Source organism: Apostichopus japonicus, chromosome 20, assembly GCF_037975245.1.
Source record: "Apostichopus japonicus isolate 1M-3 chromosome 20, ASM3797524v1, whole genome shotgun sequence".
NCBI classification, from domain to species: domain Eukaryota; kingdom Metazoa; phylum Echinodermata; class Holothuroidea; order Aspidochirotida; family Stichopodidae; genus Apostichopus; species Apostichopus japonicus.
In genome coordinates this window covers 17,239,158-17,258,390 of record NC_092580.1, presented here as the reverse complement: position 1 = coordinate 17,258,390, position 19,233 = coordinate 17,239,158, and the positions used below count along the sequence as shown (strand labels likewise).

At 37.1% G+C, this 19,233-nt stretch overlaps 2 protein-coding genes across 5 annotated transcripts in view; one reads left to right on the top strand and one right to left on the bottom strand.

Annotated features, from left to right (window-relative positions):
- Window positions 1-58: 58 nt before the first annotated feature.
- LOC139960920 (putative RNA-binding protein 15B) lies at window positions 59-9,529 on the bottom strand. 4 transcript variants are annotated; one of them, XM_071959619.1, is made up of 2 exons: window positions 6,384-9,529; window positions 59-5,018 (listed from the first exon to the last, which is right to left on the bottom strand). In XM_071959619.1, exon 1 carries the CDS (start codon window positions 9,306-9,308, stop codon window positions 7,029-7,031), a length of 2,280 nt encoding a protein of 759 aa, XP_071815720.1. In that variant the 5' UTR covers window positions 9,309-9,529; the 3' UTR covers window positions 59-5,018; window positions 6,384-7,028. The 4 variants fall into 4 exon arrangements, with proteins under 4 accessions (XP_071815720.1, XP_071815718.1, XP_071815721.1 ...); XM_071959617.1 differs by having other exon boundaries at window positions 59-3,278; XM_071959620.1 differs by having other exon boundaries at window positions 6,401-9,529.
- An 8,898-nt stretch (window positions 9,530-18,427) lies between these two features.
- Window positions 18,428-19,233, top strand: part of LOC139960937 (MAP kinase-activated protein kinase 2-like) — a 34,296-nt gene continuing 33,490 nt past the window's right edge. The window contains exon 1 of the mRNA XM_071959656.1: window positions 18,428-18,670. The gene's annotated coding sequence lies outside the window, so the exon portion shown is untranslated. The remainder of the gene's footprint in view (window positions 18,671-19,233) is intronic.

Here is a 19,233-nt window from a genome sequence, read left to right as displayed (position 1 = left end):
CTTTCCAAGCTTCAATACCACATGCCAGAACACATGAAAACAAGAAATAACAAACATATTGTATATGTGTCAATCAACTACATTGTATTGAATTTCATTAACTACATTTTTTTTTGTCATTAACCATATGGAAGAAACTAATCTAATGTATGAAGTCTGCAGCACACAACTTTACTGGTTGAAAAAATAGTTTTTATGAAATAAGGAAAATGAGATGAAGCACAAAATAGATTATAAAAGAACAAGCTCTCAGTTAATATATGATAACAAGTAGGTCTTTGTTCTTTTGTTGATCATAACCATAATCCTGCTCATTGAAGTGGCTATTTGGAAAGCAAATTACAATTTCCCCCAACTCCCCTTACCCCACCCCCTCCCACAAACCTATATCACTTTAGATGAAAAAGATGCATCACTTGGAATCTCTTTGGGGCACAGTATTTGGTACAGTATCAGTCAGTAAACATTTTTGCTGTGGCTAGATAGTACAGTTCACATTTATGAATCAATATTATGTAACATTTTCACTGTTTCATCTTCTTTGGGAAGTGGAGAAAGGAGTGAGGAAGATGGGGGGGGGGGGGACTAGTTGCTGTTTAAAACCGTTTATTGAATGGTTCAGCTTTTGCTAACCTTAAAGGGTAAAACAAAATTTGGAAAAACAGAGAAACAATTAAGATGAATGACACAAAAGTACAAAATATGCTATGCACATTATCACACAAGTTTAAAATGGAGTAGGAATAATAAAAGATACCCTAATTAAGTTTTGTTCCAAAGAGAGAAGTAATTATGATCCAGTAAGAATTAATTAGACAGTGATGATGGAACACTAACTCCAACCAGTTTGGAGATAACAGCTTAAACATCACTACATTTTTAGTTTCCCATTTCCCTACATCCATCCGTCTCCCCACCCCCCCAACCCTCCCACTCCCTCTGAATTTTCATTTCATCTCATATCCCCTTCGGTCCTGCTAATTAACAGTTAACAAATACAAACCTATCACCGAAAGTAGCAAAAGAATGAGTCAGCCCTTAGAGTTATGCATTAATCCTTTACTTCAATTTTTTTATGTAAAAGTCTCCCCAAACACTAACCTACCCCTCTATCACCACCAAAATATCTTGTGATAAATTACAACGGTCTGGTACCACGTCTGAAACTGAGGACTATTTACAGATATATATCAAGTGGGTTTGCTTTATATCTTAATGATAATGTTCAGCAGAAACCATACACTGGGGATTCTCTATAACGATACTGTATGCTGAAACCAAGGATGAATCAACACAAGTCATCTACATAATTATTTATTTTTTAATTAGACTATGTACATCAAGAACATGCAGAACTGCAGATTACAGATTCTGTCAACAAATATCTGACATGTGACGACAACAATAAATCAGGGTATGAAAAGATTCTATGTGGTAAAACACTTCATAATCAGAGCTTCATCAAGGATACAATAAGTGTTATCCTGCAGTATCAGCTAACATCCTTTCAAAGGTAGCTGGAAAGTAAAAAATGTAATGTTTTTTATTGTTTCAAACCAGACCAGATAGAGATAAACTAATGCCCATTACAGGTTCTACAATATCTCAGTTGTACAGTAGTGAACCTACTCAATAATAGATTTGTGCTGTTAGAATAGTTTGTTACACATTCCCACCCTTCCTTTTCATAGCAAAGAGACTACAATGAATACTGCAATACTGTACACAGAACCACATAAATGTCTACAGAAGCAATTGTTACCTATGGCTCTTTAGCAATTTAAATTTACAGCAGCAATTGTTACTATGGCTCTTTTAAATTTACAGCAGCAATTTCAAATAAGAAAGTGTTGAAGTGATCTAGCGCCTATCTAAAAGGTCTGGACAAAGTGGTTCATGTGATTTCTTTATTCTTTTTGTTGTTCCCCTGAAAATGAAAACATTCACTGATTACAAAACTGTCTTCCTTTGTTCGATTACATCTTTCAAAGCTTTACACTGTAGGAAACTCATACTGCATTCGATTAACGATCTTGTACTTTTTATAATTCTTCTGCTCTGCAATGTTGAAAGAATTATTTTCAAAATGAATTGAATGGTAATTTACTATAAAGACAGCACATATACTGTATGTCTTTATTTTATTTCTACTCATTTCACGAGTTAGTTACAGATCAATTTTGAAGACTTGACATTCATCACTTTACACTATGCTTGGAGTTGTGTCACAAACGTTTGGACTCATGTGATGCTGTAGAGTTTTAGGGATATTGTGCCAAATGACGGCTACATTCAGAATATTGACAAACTTCACTAAAATATTTCAAAACAACATTCTGCAGACAAACCAAATGATACCCCTGGACCTATTCTTGTCAGCTTATCTCAACACTTCAATTCTGATGGGTAGTCAACTAAGCTATCGCATTAGCATCAAAATGGTATAAAAGTACTCCTCTAAATCTTTACACCAATTACTGTAAGTATATTTGTACTAAGAATGATTCAGTTATACCAACTCAAACACATTTACTGGCCAGGATTTTACTGCCACATTCTAACATCCATTCAAGAAATCTATGCAAATACAGTGTGTATGGAAAGGTGGAAAGAAAGAAAGAAAAGTCCATCTCGCGGTACTCCTGTTTGTCATTACACTGGATACACTCAGCATTCAGATGTGACAGGCACGTGCGTTACCACCACTTCATCTTCAGTCTGCTGGACTTTTTAACCTCTTCCAGAGTGAGCGACTGCTGTCATCCATCCATCTATCATTGATTCATGCAAGAATACAACTGAAGTCATTTCCCTTTGTAGAAAGTCACATGAAGCAGCATGATATAACTTCACACAGTTTGAGACAGAAATAACCAGAGAAATGTATCCCAGGCATATTTGAAATCAAGCAGCACAACTAACAGTCATGGAGCACATAAAGAGAGTTCCTCACGTATCTCACTGCTGGTATTTAAAGTTTTATTTCCAATCTGAAGATCCATCTCCATGATGAGTAAAACACGATTCCATTGTCAAGTCCCTCCTTCCTCCAGGAATTTATGAACACGATACACAAGTTCCATTTCCTCACTCGCAAATCACATTTTTAGGTTCAACCGGTTCCAGTGAGATAAATATATCTTGCTAAGGCAGCAATTTGTTCTCTCCACACAAAAACGTCAAAGGTGTCCAGTGACACTTTTTCCTCGGATATTTCCTTTGCAAAAGTCTTTTTATTATTAATATTATTCCACATCACAAGATCCACAGGGAACACTCTGAAATTGAGAATTGACACTATATAATGAAAGACACTGGTAACTGAAAGAATCACATATTCCCACAGCTGATGTAATATGCATCCAACGATGATAAAAAACATACACAACTGCTGCTCATCTGGTATAAAATCTTTTTACAGAAGCTCACACTGACAATGAAAAATATATATAGCACCAAGTTATACTTGAGAAAGCTATCCTGCTGCACTGATGGGGTAATATCAATAAATAAGCACTTTGTCACTCAAAATGTTTATAGGAAGGTGAGAAAGAATAATAAATAACATGCACTGATTTCTCACTTCCGATGGAAACTTCACATTTAGAATATACACATCCAACGATGAGAGACAACATTTCATTTGTTGTTCACAGCAATTTGTAACTTGATAGATTTCCATTGACAAAAAGCTCTTAACGAGTTCTCCCAAATGGCAACAACAAGACACTGGATCTCGTAAAGAATAATACAATATCACACTCTCAACTATTTTGTAATGAAAGACTTCACTTTTGGCATAAAATTCTCACAAAAAGTGATATGGCAGAATTGGGTATTGGGATTGAGGATTAAATACAGCTGCAAATAGCATTGAAAAGCACATGAACAGTATCAAAACTGAAATCTGCAGAATATTTATGAAAATTTTGAAAATATCTCGGAAACTTGTCACATCCTGCCAAGGTGGTATTATTTATGAACATCACGATATAAAGGGAGAAAAAATACTCAACACTTCTTTCTTTCCATGGGAAATACGAAAAATATATATAATAACATTTTTTTTTTCTGAGCATTAAACGCTCGATAAGTTCCAATATTAATTTTCTTCCATTGGAAGTACAATAACCTCGAAGTTGCGTAATGAGGCTATCACATCAGCACAGAAAAGCGTCATTAGTGTAAACAAATGTACACATAAAGCCAGCATGCATGCAGAAAAAAGAACACAACTTTCACAAAATGTAAAACAAATATAAAAATAAAAATTCTATTTCTACAGTGTAAAGGTATGAGGTGTAGAAAGTATTGCACAAAGGTTGTTGGATATAAGCAGAAGGTATAATGCACATTTTTCTTTCCACAATATTCCACAGAAAGTAAGGTTTTGTAATCTTTTTCCTCGTCAAACTGGATGAATCTGTTAGGATTTATTGAAAAACTTCACAGATTATTGCCAGTAGATTCACCAGTAAGTTGTCGTTGATAAACCAATGGAACTTCCAAAAATAATCACAAGGTATTAAATATTATCATTCCATAAAATTTGGTTTCCCCGAACAAACTTCTTCAATTTAATGAGAGATCGAAGTTCTTTTCTCAGACAATTGTTTGCTTTGGACTTCATATGTTGAAAATAATACAATAAAATCCTCATAAAAAGGAGAGAGGGATGTAACAAAGAAACCTCTCATATGGACAAATTTCATCTGAAAGACATCTAAAGCTCTTTCACTATCAATCAATAAAAATTTGTTTGAAAGGCACTCAACCAGAATATGTTCACAAAGGCTAAAGACCATCTGATGATTTTAAATTGCACAGATTTCGTAAGTTGAAACACATTGGCCGTGGTAAAATTTCTTCACACAAAACATGCATTAAAGAGGTTGATGATAATCACTGAATAATCAAAATCGAGTGTGAGTTTCAACTTTATCAGTTTGTCAAAAATTATATAAACTGTGAACATGTTTATGAAGTTTTGGTAGATGCCTTGCCAAAGAAACGCGAGCCTGGAGAAAGACAACAAATTTAATGATTTAATGAGAATGTCCGCAAACACAGTTGAGCTACGGTCTAACACTGTAATTAATCTGTACACAACTGTTTTATATTACGATTGCACTGGTCCGTTATATGAGTTTCTTTCTCTTCAATCAATTTGCATTCAGTACTAACCAACTCAAAATTGAAAGTTCACACTGTGGGGAACCTTCCTGTACTAAAGTCTCTAGTGAAAGCCTGGTTAACCATTGCTCTAAATGGCCAAGCTTCAAGAAGTCAATAAAACCTAACTTAACCAAACCTCAATAGCTTAGTGTTATTTCACATGGGCTTCCAATGTTTTTTATATGCTGTGGAAACAAAAGAACTGACAATAGAAGCCCTGCAAAAGAGTTTATGAATAGTGACTTCTCATCGGCACAGTTGCTGTATACCTACCAGCCTACTCTGTGTTACTACCTTAGGATGTGAACCCAAGATCAACAATTACACCATAAACATATACTGACTTTACAGTATGCACTGCAAGTACCACATACTGTACAAAAGTATGCTTTGGGCCATAATTTTGTAAACAAGCCATTTTAAATTGTAATTTATGTCCTTTTAATAATGTGTATATTTTGAAGGCACTATTTTATTGACCACTGCATACTGGGACACCAACACTGTATGTAACAAATCACAATGTTGCTGAGCAACCCTATATGAATTGTTCCATACATATTTAACACTTTCAAAATCTGATTGTTTCACATACTATAGGCACAGTGCATAAATAACATGATGGAATTAAGTGGTTTCTTCTAGATTTTCCTGCTGCAAAGCATCATTGATTTTCTTTCCACAGTACCCTGTCAGCCAGGTGTACATTTAGAATCTGTTCTCTAAACCAAGACAAGTTTCGATTGTTCCCAAAACAAATGCAGCATATATACCAGGAAAGGATAACTTCTGAAAATATTATGATCATTTATGACCGTTTAGTATCTAGTCTTTCTGTAACATCAACGTGTTATTACGCTTTTTGAGTTTGCATCTTTTGGTTTCTTAGCCTGGTTTATCTGTTTTTGACTTTCTTTTTACTCTACAGCGCTTTGAGATTTTTGGGAGGCGCTATATAAGTAGTATTTATTATTTTTATTACTATTCTCAAACTTTCAGTTCTGAAAAGGATAGTTACATTGTGCCCTGTATAAATTTGAACTGCAATTTTGAATGAGCTCCCTTATCTCAGAAGGTGCATGATGAAAAACATTTAAAAAGCATATACATAGTTTAATTAGTTTATTATGCTTTTTTTTCTTCAACTTTTCAACACACAACTGGAATCAGAGTCTGAACTATAGTTACAATTAATTAATCATACCTACCAATATATATATCTCACCTTTGAATTACATCTGCAGCAATGGGCTATGGAGGTATGACAGATGCCAACAGGAGTTGATATAAGGTGTCTCTTGTCATGCCATACAAAGATGCTGTCTCTCGTCTCTGCTGCCTAGCGGCCTGGATAAGTTCGAATTTGCTTTGCTTGAAAGAACTATGCAGAATGTACAGTAGCAATTCTTGCTTCTTCTGAATGAGGAAATCCTTTCCGTGGAGAGTAACTTTCAGTCTTATGAGAGTCAAATGTAACTATGCAGTGTCAATGATTATCAACAGATGGAGACTTGCTGATGCAAGAAAAAAAATACTGACATGTTCCCATAATTTTATCTATCGCGATTCTAGTTCCCCCACCCTCACATCTCCCAACCTTCATGACCGTCCATGTTCAAATTTTAAATGAATTGAGGTCATTATGCTGTTTTGCAATTATTAATACATAATATAAAACTTGGAAACTGATGAAAACTAAAAACTAAATAGTATTGATTCAATAACAACTACAGAACTATTTGTATAGTTATTATCAAGCCAATGAAGTTTGTAAAGTAATTTTGAAACATGATTTAGACTAACTAAAAGCAAGGAAAGCACAAAAAAAACTGTACAAAGGTATCGATGAAAGATCAAGCAACACCTTTCACAATGATCACAACGAAGTGGTCCTCTTCTGATGGAGTAGGCCCAAGATCAGGGGCCACAGTAAGGAGGTGTTTATGGGCATATTCACAGGGAGGGAATGCATAAAGGACACCCTTCTCCTTCTCATCGGTTTGATTTACTGGTAGAATGATCACTCCTGCTGCCTTTTTCTGTTGTAAGTAAGATACAAGATTACGAAGTGTTCTCGCTTGGGTTCCAGTTGGCAACTCTTTTGGTTCCTCAGCTTGCGGCACTGCCACCAAAATGGCATATCCATTTGGGCCGGCACTGTAAATACGCTTAGCTACTTCCTCCAGCTTAGGCTGGTCCAGACGAAAACGCTGTGCAATTCGAAGAGTATTTTCATCAGCATTTAAGCCGTCGGGTAACAGAACTTCCAGCAGAGATCGATCCCCGGCCACAACATGCATGGATGTGGCAAAAGCACTGTTCTTCAGACCGTAAAATCCATCCCACGCAACGGGGAAATGCTCAACCAGGTCACGCACAGTTGTTACACCATTTAGAACTTTTGATTTCTTAGGCTTTTTGTGCTTCTTATGCTGTTTTCCATTCAGGTGGCCACTACTGGAGCTATCACTACTACGACCTCTTTTGTGCTCTTTCCTAGCTTCAAACTCATTCATCTCAGGAGAGGAGCTGGTCCCTTCCAGAGGAGGCCCCGGTGACCATTCAGCCTTATCTTCTGGTGACCGTGGTGGCTTGTAACCTATTGGTCGTTCCGGTCCACTTCCTCGTGAGTAATCACTGTCTGGAGAGTGTGGTCTTTTGCGTCTCACAGGTCGTGCTGGCATTTCTCCATCTTCCGGTGCTCCTGGAGCCCAGTCACGTCTTTCTCTATCCCAAGTTTTTTCCTTCTCATAGCCATAGCTATCTGGTGCCCTCCGTTCCCTGTAATTATTAGTTGGAGGCTTGGAACCACGAAAGTACTCATTTTCCACTTCTGAGAATTCAGATGGAGGTTCCTCTCTACTCCTTGGGAGATGGCCATAGGTTGGTGGGGCCCTTGGCAACCTCTCAGGGTCAACAAAATCAATACGTAATCTCCTGTCTGGACCACCCAAAGCATATCCACGCATTGTTTCAGCTGCTGCTGTTGCTGCTTCTAAGGTCTCATAAAATATGTACGCAAAAGTATCACCTTTTGTGTAGTCAATCTTGCGAATCGCTCCAAATCGATCAAATTCTCTCTCAAGGACACTCAAGGATGTCCATGTCCCTAAGCCACCAATCCACAAGCATGATGTAGGTGATATTTTGCCATACCCTAGCTTAATTTGATTCCTCCCAACATAGTGACCAACCATACCTGTAATGGCTTTGTATGCCATATTCAAATTGAGAAATTTCACAAATGCAAATGGATTTCCTTGACCACGAGCACCAAACTTTATGTCCACATCCTCTACAATGCCATACTTTTCAAATTCTCGCCGCAGCTGCTCGGGGGTAACATTTTCTTCAAGATTACCGACAAAAACTGTACGAGTCGCCTTTGGATCCTCTTCTGGTAATAGGGTAACATCACGTTCATGTGGATGACCAGAGTCTGAATACGTACGTCTCTTATCATAATCTCTTTCATATGAGGATTCTGAGCTGTAACCCCTGCCTCCAGTAGGTGGTCTGGACTGATAATCTGACCCCTGATGGTAATATCCACGTCCTCTTCCCCTTCCCCTGTTGTTACCATAGTTATCATATCTTTTAAATACACAATCTATGTGCAACGGTCGTGCAAACATTGTAATGCGAGTACCTTTTGCTGAGCGTGCATTTCTCGCATCTTCTTGTAAACGATAATTTGCATAAGCAACCCGATCCTCTCCACTGTAGGTGACCCTTATATTGACCTCACCAAATTTTTTGAATTCATGGAAAAGGGCATCACGAACTGCCATATCTGATACATGTGAAGGAAAACCAGTAATCCTGAGGCTGGAGTATTCTGGATCTCTCCTTGCTGTGTAGGACGATGTTCGGTCATCGTATGAAGAAGAATGGTGATCGACATAGGGAGGTGGATCTCTATAATCATCCCTAGGCCTAGATCTGTACTCACGACTAGGTGGCGGTGGTGGCGGCGGCCTATCGTGATCACGCTCCATACTTCGCGGTCTACTGCCATACTTGGGTGGCCTAGGTTCATAGCGATCATCCGGAGGGCTCATTCTATCCCTGTCAGACATTCTTGGAGAGTCTGGGCTACCCCTTACCCTTTCTCGCATTCCCTGGCGGGACATCTTGGTAATCACTTTCTGTACTGAGTCGGGCAGTGTTTTCTTTTTAAAATCGGCAGAGTATCAGCATCACGCGTCTATCAAACTAGGGTAGGCTGTACTAAGACAATATAATGTTTGGTACGGTATATGCCGTATACTAAAGCTGTAGTATTGTACGCACAGTATAGTAAAGCATAGGCGTCGGGCACACTACAACGTTTATATTTCTATCAAGCAGAAAGATCTGCTTCTAAAGTAGATACCTTGTAATGTTATTTCTCAAAGAGGAAAAGCCGTGTGCAATAAGGCAGAAAGTAGCTCAGATATATTTAAGTACGTTTATAGCTTTGCATGAAGTTGAACTGTGTGTCCAGTGAAAGTTTATAGCAACCTAAAGACCAAATGTATAGCCCAAATATACCTCAGAATGCACCAATTTATGTCTATAGATATTTGCTCGTTGGATCCGCCCTCGATTTCGGTGCTTTCACCGTGCCGGACTGATTTCTGTGCGGTACCATATGTGCATAATTGTGCCGATTTTTATTCTAATTTTCATTACAATTCCTGCAGCATAACAGAGGATGCAGCCAGGGTGTCATGAAAAGTCGTATCAATACGAGCGTTAATTAAACTTTTCTGACCTCCCCCACCCCCACCCCCCCTTTTGCCTCTTGGCACGGCAGCACGGCTGACTACGTGCCTCTATATGATTGCATACAGCTGTTATAGGATAAACCACATATGTAGCTCATATTTCACAAGGACATTCAAAGCAGATACCGTTTGTTGAGGAAAAGCACTGAAAAGGTTCAAATGTTTGGGAATGAATCTAATTTTATGCAGTCATATATTGTCAGAACCCCCCCCCCCCTCCCATCCCAAGTTTCGCTGCACACCTCCACCGCGATCCAGAAGAAGCCGAAGCTTGTTTAAATGTTGGTTAATTTATGCATAATTATTCCTGACTTGCAAAGCATTTATCTTAACTTTTTCATGCATAACCTTCTAAGATACATCGATGCAATATCATGTCACCCTTTGTTACCTATTCCTAAAGATTTATGTCGTTTTGATGACTTATATATTGAAAAGAAATTAAAAGAAAAGAAAGTCATTTAGCGCGATATACATCGGTTTGCGGAATATGGCGGCTTGACGATAAGAGCTCTCCATGATATAATATTCTTAAATAGCGCCGCTAATTTAACATACCTCTTGTTGGCACATTCATTGTGCATGTGATCGGATTACAAGTTGCTGTACCCAATGTTTTGAGGGGTGAGCCTTTTACGAGTACTTTTGTACACACTTCCAGCGTCGGTCAATTCCTGGCTAGCCTAACGTTAACTTGTATTGTGCACTGACAGCCAGGACAAGTTCCTTCTCTTTGTGAGACTGGTAATTCATTTGAAGATATTTTTGTATGGTTTTGGCTGTAAGTTACAATCGCTTTCAGAATGCTAACCAATCTTGTTAGGCTATTTTATATCAAGTTGTGTGTTAATTGTTATTGCTATCACATTAACAACTGATAATATCCTGAGTTAGGACTAGTAGGAGTGTTGGCCAATAATAATGGCTGTAACTTAGGCCTAGGCCTAGGGTTCAATTACAGAATACCCCGCTACGCAAAAACAACCCCACAAATCTAGTGGTTTTGTTGAGATTTCCAAAATCTTTTGAAACTTCCAAAGTTTTCACAGTGATTGGCTACACCGGCTCAGTCGGTTACATCTGACAGTGACAGAAGTCTTTCATTGTGCGAGTTTCATGTTATTGTTAAGGTGGGGCTTATCCGCAGGGCAGCCCTGCGAATAGCCAGACACATACACCTTATTCACAGGGCAGCCCTGCAAATAGCCGGACACAAGTATCTTATTCATAGGGCAGCCCTGCGAATAGCCAGACACATACACCTTGTTGGCAGGGCAGCCCTGTGAATAGCCAGACACAAGCATCTTATTTGCAGGGCTGCCCTGCGAATAGCCAGACACATACCCCTTATTCACAGGGCAGCCTTACTGTGTTAACAGGCTCAGTAACTTTTGGGGCTATTCGAGTTTGCTTTTGGGCACCAGCTATCTTTTTGAGAGTCTTAATTGGGAGCCTCTATATTTTGAGGAATTTATTGGCCTTTGGGATTCCTACCGCATGAATGCTGTTAGGATTGGTTTTGGGAGCCTAGGGCCTTAAGATTGAACCAGTCTAGCATTAGTACCGCCAACATAAAAAATGTCATCCCTCATTTTCACCTTTGTTTTTGCAGAGTGACTGCTCATTTGCATGTAAAGGTGTGGGAGGGGGGGGTGTTACACCCTTGACCATATTGGCTTTTAGGCAATATCGGCTTTTGGGGAATCCCAAGATAAGCTCCCTTAAAATAAGCTTTTAAAATTGAACTGCTGGGGTTCCAAAAATTAGCTTATGAAGTGGCTAAGACTATTTGGGCCCAAAAGGTTGGCTTTTTCAAGGCCCCTAAACGGACTGGTATCAATAGCAAAACCTTATAATAAACCTATTTTCAAAATCGTCACAGCCCTGCGAATAAGGTGTCTATGTACGTTATTCGCCGGGCTGCCCTGCGAATAATCACTTCGTATTGTTAAGGACGTTTGACAGTAGGCCTAGGCCTACTTTATAAAAAGATTTGTTCATCTTCATTGTACTGTGTGTGTACATGTGACGATGTACAGTAGCTACACCTTAGAATGATGGTGGGGTATTCTACTTCTACTACTAGGCCTAGTACTAGTTGTACAGGCTGAGACTCTCCATAGGCTAGTTTACTTAATCTAGTATAACTAGTCTATGACAGGCTGGTCTTACTCCTAAGCATATGTAGCTGAGATCTAAACTAAACATAGGCCTTGCTAATCTAGGCTAACTGCCCACTTCATCCCTTTGATTTAGGCTTTATGCAGGCAAAGATACTTCCTTCTAATTCCTAGAGAAGTAGAAAGGGAAGGTGCTTAGGGGCCTAAGTAATTATAGGAAAGAAGGAGAAAGAATGCCAAAGCGAAATGTTTGATAGGCTCTAGTCAGTTTCGGAGTCGGGGACCAAGGGCAGAGTATACAAATACTTCTGCTCTAGGCCCTATGGCTAAGTTAGGCCTAGCCTACAGTAGTACTAGTCCTAATGTTATTGTTAGGGCCTACAAAAAAACTACATTAACTTTCAGGTAATGGGTTGAATTCAATCAGCCTAGCAACATTACAACTTGGTTATGATACACAAAACAATACTACAGGGTTTGAAAATTAGGGCATATATGGGGGCAAGTTTTATGGCAAATAATGACGAACTACATGCATATTCAAACCCTGCACTAATCTATTTCAAAATCTCTATATTAGATGCATCTGGTTATAACTTCCTACGCTGTATTACTATAACCATGATTCATTCTGAGTGGCCTTTTCACCTCTCCTAAGAATTTAAGGTTATTCTACAAATTTGTACTGCAAAGATCCTTTGCTTAAATAATGGTTCAGAAGACAAGCATTCTCAAGTGTATGCAAGTGGTGAATCTAATTTGATAGAATATTGAACTGAACATTTCTGTGGATAACTACCTGTAATGCTATTAGTGTGTTAGAACAGAGACCATTGTTCAATTCAATCATCTTGCCCTAGACTACTGTGGGATGTTTCCCATGAAGAGCTGTGTAATCTTATGTGCAGACATCAAAAGTATTGCTAAATTTTTTTACTAATTACAGGCTTCCTGAAGCTTTCAAATTGATTATAATCAAATTTGTTACAGATTTTCACACTTTTATGGTAATACCCACGTAGCAGATCATGTAACATTGTCTTTTTGGGGTTTACAACAGTTCTCTCGTTTCAAACATATGAGGGGCGGGGGTGGGGGGGGGTAGGGCAGTTTTATGAACAAATTTCTGTTCAATTCATTCAGTACGTAAGACTGCATGGCAGCCATGTTTTGGGCTTTGATTTGATGTACTTGTATGAATCTCAGATTTTATACAGTGAATCTGAAACCACCAAATTTTTGCACAGGAAGTCTCTATTTTGCAATGAAAGTGTATATATGGTAAAATTGTGACACTTAATTTATCATACTTAAATAATTGCGGAAGAATGATTCCTTTTGATCACAAAGACCACTTTATATCAATTCCTAACCAAAAGGCAAAATAATCTATGTTAAACATACAGTCATGATGGTGTGTTTGTGTACACACATGATACCCCCTGCTTAGATGATAATTGAAGAAACATCTAGGGCTTGCTTTGCATTTTGACCATCAGTTTTGTAATGTTTTGAGTGTATAAATTTATGCCAATTTATGAAATTTTGTAACTGGTATTACTCCAAAAGTGTAGCCCATATGAGTGCCATAATAAATAGTTTGTGCTATAAATGGTGGATGCCTAAAGCTGTTTATATTTATGCGATAATGATACAGTAAGTGTTACTTTTTTGTAGAGGCTGTATGCTTCGACACACTCTCTTATTTTGTGGTGCAAATTTAAAGTCTCAATGTGTGTTTGCCAAATTTAAACTTCAACCTTTCCAGTTTACTGCCCTAAAAGCTCGGTGAAAATGACACTGTTCTATGCAATTTTCATTTAAGTATTCATTATTTTTATTGAGTTTATCTGTCTTTATACATTTTGAGCTGAATAAAATTTGCCAGATTTATTAACGAGTCTGTAGATTTTACAAACTTCAATCAACTTTCAATCAAAATTTGCAAGCCCTGCCCAACAGATCATGCCCAACAGATCATGCCCAATCAAATACCTCTGTTTTGTTTACGAACGTTAGGCATAGGACTACTTTCACTTTTACTTTTCAGTCTTTTGATTTGACTTTGGATTGGATAGGGTTACTAGTTTGTCTAAAGTGGATGTGGAGTTTATAAAAAAAAAACAATACCTATAGTACATTCACATTATGGATGCATCCAATTGTGGAGTATAAATTAGACGTACATTTTAAAGCAGCATTTTGCGTCCTTTTCTATGATTTTTCTCAGCCTCACTGACTCCACTATGCAATAACGACATACATAACTAGCTTATCTGTTTATATTTTACTTCAAATGGTGGCATAAAAGTCGAAAAAATTGCAACTTTCAACTTTGTTGTTCTCCAAGATATTTTCCGTTGGGAACCCAATAAACCTCGCCCATAATATGAATATTTAAACACTACGAACGTCATTGACAGATATGTAATATAACACCACGCTTGATTTGTGTACAGTCTATATGGCAGTTGTACCAGGCAGTTGCATAACAAACTCCCTGGTTGTACCAACGCAAAGTCTTGAATCTATTTTTAGCAACGGCTCATAACTAAACCTACATCTCTGATTGGTTGAATTCAAACTAGTGGGTTTGGGCACTGAATGCGATTAATTTTGTATGTGGAATACTCGCCAATTAACGTTTTTGGCAGGGAAAAACTTGGCTAATATCTTAATTTGCTGTTTTGTGATTTCATGTGTGTAAAAAACTCGATGGACATGTCAAAAAAGTAGAAAACGGCGACCAAACGCAAAATGCTCATGAATAAACATACTATTCACTGATTGGTGGAATTCAAACTAGTGGATTTGGAGATATGAAAACTTTGTCGAGGACACTTTTACTCGTTATCGACATAAATCGTTAATTACTCGCTAATTAACGCTCTTGGCAGGGTAAAACTTGGATGGTATCTTAGTTTGCTGTTTTATGATTGATACATCTAAAGAAATCGATGCACATGTTAAAAAGGTGGAAAAAAGCGACCCAACGCAAAATGCTGCTTTAAAGGAAAACAAAACAATATTTTATCAGTGTGCAACAATGACGTCACACCTGTTTGCTTCAAGTTCACTTTGGTACGAAAGGTGGCAACTTCAACTGTCAATATCTCAAAAACGGTACATAGGAATTGAATGCAAATTTCACCAGAATGCTAAGATTATGTTCCACCTTAACATATGAATAAGAAATTTTGACCTGGACTATTCTTTTAAGCTGAGCTCTTCATTTGTGTTTGGTCTCACATATTAGTTTGTTTTATAACTGTAAAAGGCTGGTGGCAGACAAGTTAACATGTGAAAACCTCATCTCAATATCTCGTTCCTAAATGGAGATAAGGTGGATCGAATGTACAGTAATGTAGTTTGGCTGGTTAAACCCTTCATTCTTCCAGTGAGTGTATCAAATGTATGATGTCATCACAGTGAATGTTATTCTTAAGCTTTAATTTCCTATTTTATTCTTCTTGTTGATTTACCCTTGAAATTTGATACCTTTGGAATGTTTGCTTGAAAGCTGTCAATATTTTCTATATCAAAATAAAACAAAACTGTTAGCAAACTGCTTGTGTACTATTAAGAGAATATTAAAGTAAGAGGTAGTGACGTTTCGATCCTACAGTAGCAGGATCTTCTTCAGAGGCTGACTGACAAGGTACAGTAACAGAAGGGACAAATACACTCACAGACTACAGGTCTGGTTAATGAGCAGCCTGAACACAAAAGAGATAGATGTAAGCGGATTAGTAGACAAGGGATGCATAGATATTGAATTCCTGTGATGACATCATTCACTCTGAGCCTGTTGCCAGATGCATTTACAAAACTATCCCCAAATTTGAAGGGGAACAAAAATCATATCTTCGTCATACAAAATGCTATGAGGATGCAGCAATGACCAGAGATACAGTATAGAAAGTTCCTGGCATTTCTCTTCAGAAAGCAACTTTAACCACTGGAGTACATACTGGTATATATCTGGTTAATATTTGTTTCAAAGTTAAAATACAAATGCAAGGAATTTAATTTATCCAGTATCGCATCGCAAAAAAGCTCTGCAAAGTGGTCAAATTTTTATACAAGTACAAAGATATATATAGCAGTTTTTTACACAGAAACCGTAGTATTTTAAAAGAGACAAAATATAGAGCCTTTAAAACTACTACATATCAAATTTGAACACTAAATTATTCCCTGAAATGTTTCTAAAAAGTGTCCAAAGATACTTTTAGGAGAACCTTTTCCAAATTTTGTTTGAAGCATAACAATTCTCATTGACACTATAAAGTGGATAGTGATACTGTGTCGATCTACATAAAGTAAGTTTCATCCAGGATGCCATCCGAATGGTATTGCACTTTGTACCATTCAAATGATTAGCATCGTGACTTGATGATTTGATTATATTAAGGATGCTTAATTGCATAACTTCTCTTTCATTTCTTTGTTTAACAAAAATTACAGGTTTCTTTAGCTGGTACCTTTCTTTAGCTGGTACCTTAAATGACAATTTCAGCGTGACCATAATACTATGATGATCTATCTATCTTTAAGTTTATTCAAGATACTATCAGTGGTGTCAGGTTTTCGTGGAAAGATGACCTTATTTTGAACTTGAGGTAAACAAAGGTTTTCTCAATTTACGGAATGGTAAAATATGTATCAGGCAGTGGAATAAAAACGTCAAAAGTGCCTTCAGTTACCGTATGTACCTTGGACCAGGAAGGCTATAATGTACATTGGTCACACTGTAGTAAGCCAGTGATTTCCATTAACATTTTCTGTGAGGGTATCCCTAAAATTCAGTGCAGTTTGAGAAATCTGTCGCTAAGTTTACAGCTCATTGTCGTGTCAGACTTTCATTGCCAAAGATTGATGGCTTTAATAGCATCAATGAATTCATTCTGAGTAGACAAAGTAATAATCTAATAAAACAAAAAGACCCTCCTCATTCCTATATTGAGAAAAAGATTGTAAGAGGAACTTGATTGTGTTGTTACTCAGCCTTACATCGATGTACTCTGCTCATTTATCTCCAATTTCGTGGTATATGTATCATTAAAATTAACACTTTTGATCATTCCATCATTTGCATTAATAAAGCCTTTCTCAGAAAATGAGAGTGAAAAAAAAATGGATCATAATCATAAACATCATAATACAACACACTTCTAGATTTTGTGAGATCCTGGTAATGTTTTTGCCAACTAATGTAGTAGCATTTGCTACATATGTTATTTTCTTGTGTGTACTGTATGTGTGTATCTCAGCTTATTCCTTCTGGCTAGGACATAATTAACATTAAACTGTAGTCAGTACATATTCGGCACATAGTATCATGTGCAGACAACAATCTGTGAACTATCTACAGTGTAGGCCTATTAAAATGACAGATAATGTGTCATAATATTGAATATTTGGAACTTTATCAGATTTACAAACGGTTCATCTTTGTATACAGTACGATTGTTCTGCATTTCCTCAATTCATGATGGAATTATAATGGTTATAATTTTAAATTAATAAAGGCTATTAAACATTCAGTATTACAATGAGAGCTTGTTATAATTTAGTTTTATATAAAAATAGAAGAAGAAATGGTTCATGTAGCAGCCTCTTGTATACCAAACCTGGAATTTCATTAAAGTATATAGTGCCCTCACAGAGTTGTGATGTCATATCTTTTTCTTTACCAGACAGAACACACACAGAATCCCAGTTGCTGTTTTGCAGTTGTCAAATGCAGCTTCAATCAGGTTTACATCCTCCATTTCAAAATCAAAACTATTACTAATTATTCTCTGACACAAATTCCAAACAATACCAATCCCATTGATACATCATTTTACCTTACATTCATTTCTCAACCCACTCCCCCCCCCCTCATTCCACCTACCCACCCCCACAACACCTTTCTCAAATGTCTTTTCCATATGCTGGTCTGACATACAGTATCTTGTTGCCATGCTGTTCTCTTCTGGTCAGTGACAATACTTGTTTGTAAATGTTAAAAATATTTTGAATTCTTTGTGATGACCCGTGGTTGTTTCTAACTATGGGACATAGGCTACATACACTCTCCAAGCTGTATGTTTTATATATAGGTGTAGTGTGATTTATATTACCAAGCTTGGTGTCACTTCCATTTGATCTTTTGTGTAACTAACTCTTCTTGGTTTCAACTAGATCCTCAATTTAGCACTTATCCTTGCCTTACTGTATGGTGCAATTGGCAATATATGTGTTGATATTGTGCAATGTCATGCTGACTGACTCATTTCCAAAAATAAACTATTGCAGCTTAAGAATACTGTGTCTCTTTAGTTATGTGTTGGTTACGATACTCTTTAGAACATAATTGAATTTGTAGTTGCTCTGTGTAAAGGTTAATCACAAGTTACTCTCCTGTATAGGAAAGGAAGTGTATCAGGGTACTTCACAGGATGTCAGGTTGAACTATATCTGTTCATTGTACAGTCTATCACTGTCAGTAGTGTTGTGAGGTGGAAAGATATACCTACAGTACTGTACTGTGTTGTCATTTAGTGTACAGTATACAACAAAGCTTTGGTTGTTGGATAATTTTTATCAGGGATTTTTCTGGTGAGTGTTTGCAGTCATTCATTTTATTTAATTGGTCAAATAGCTTTAACCTGCTGTAAGCTGCAAGGTCTTGCATGTAATGTATGAGCTTTATTGTTAATATTGTAGTGGAACTCATGTTTGCAAATAGAGTCACATTGCAACCATATATCATTTTAAGTTCATGGCAAGTTGTGGCAAGCTGTGTTATAGTAATGCTGTGAGTGTGTACATTTTGTTCACACTTTGACTGCAAAATGGTATCCTTAAATCTTTTATTTTCCACTTATCACTGTGTTTTATGTCTTATCAGAACATCCATAAGTACCTTAAAAGGAAGTATCCTAAATTACTCTCTGTGTCTGTATATAGCATATTGTGGCTTCTCTGGTATTTGTACTATGTATAGTATTTTTTGTTAAATACATTCCATTAAGTCACCAGGAAGCAGACATGTAGTCAATTCTACATTCTTTTTGAATTAGTAATTGTTAAAACTGTCCCCTTAAAACGTACATTGTAAGTCTGTAACTTGCCCAGGCATGGCATTGCAAGTGAAACCAATTGATTTTTGACTTTCATGA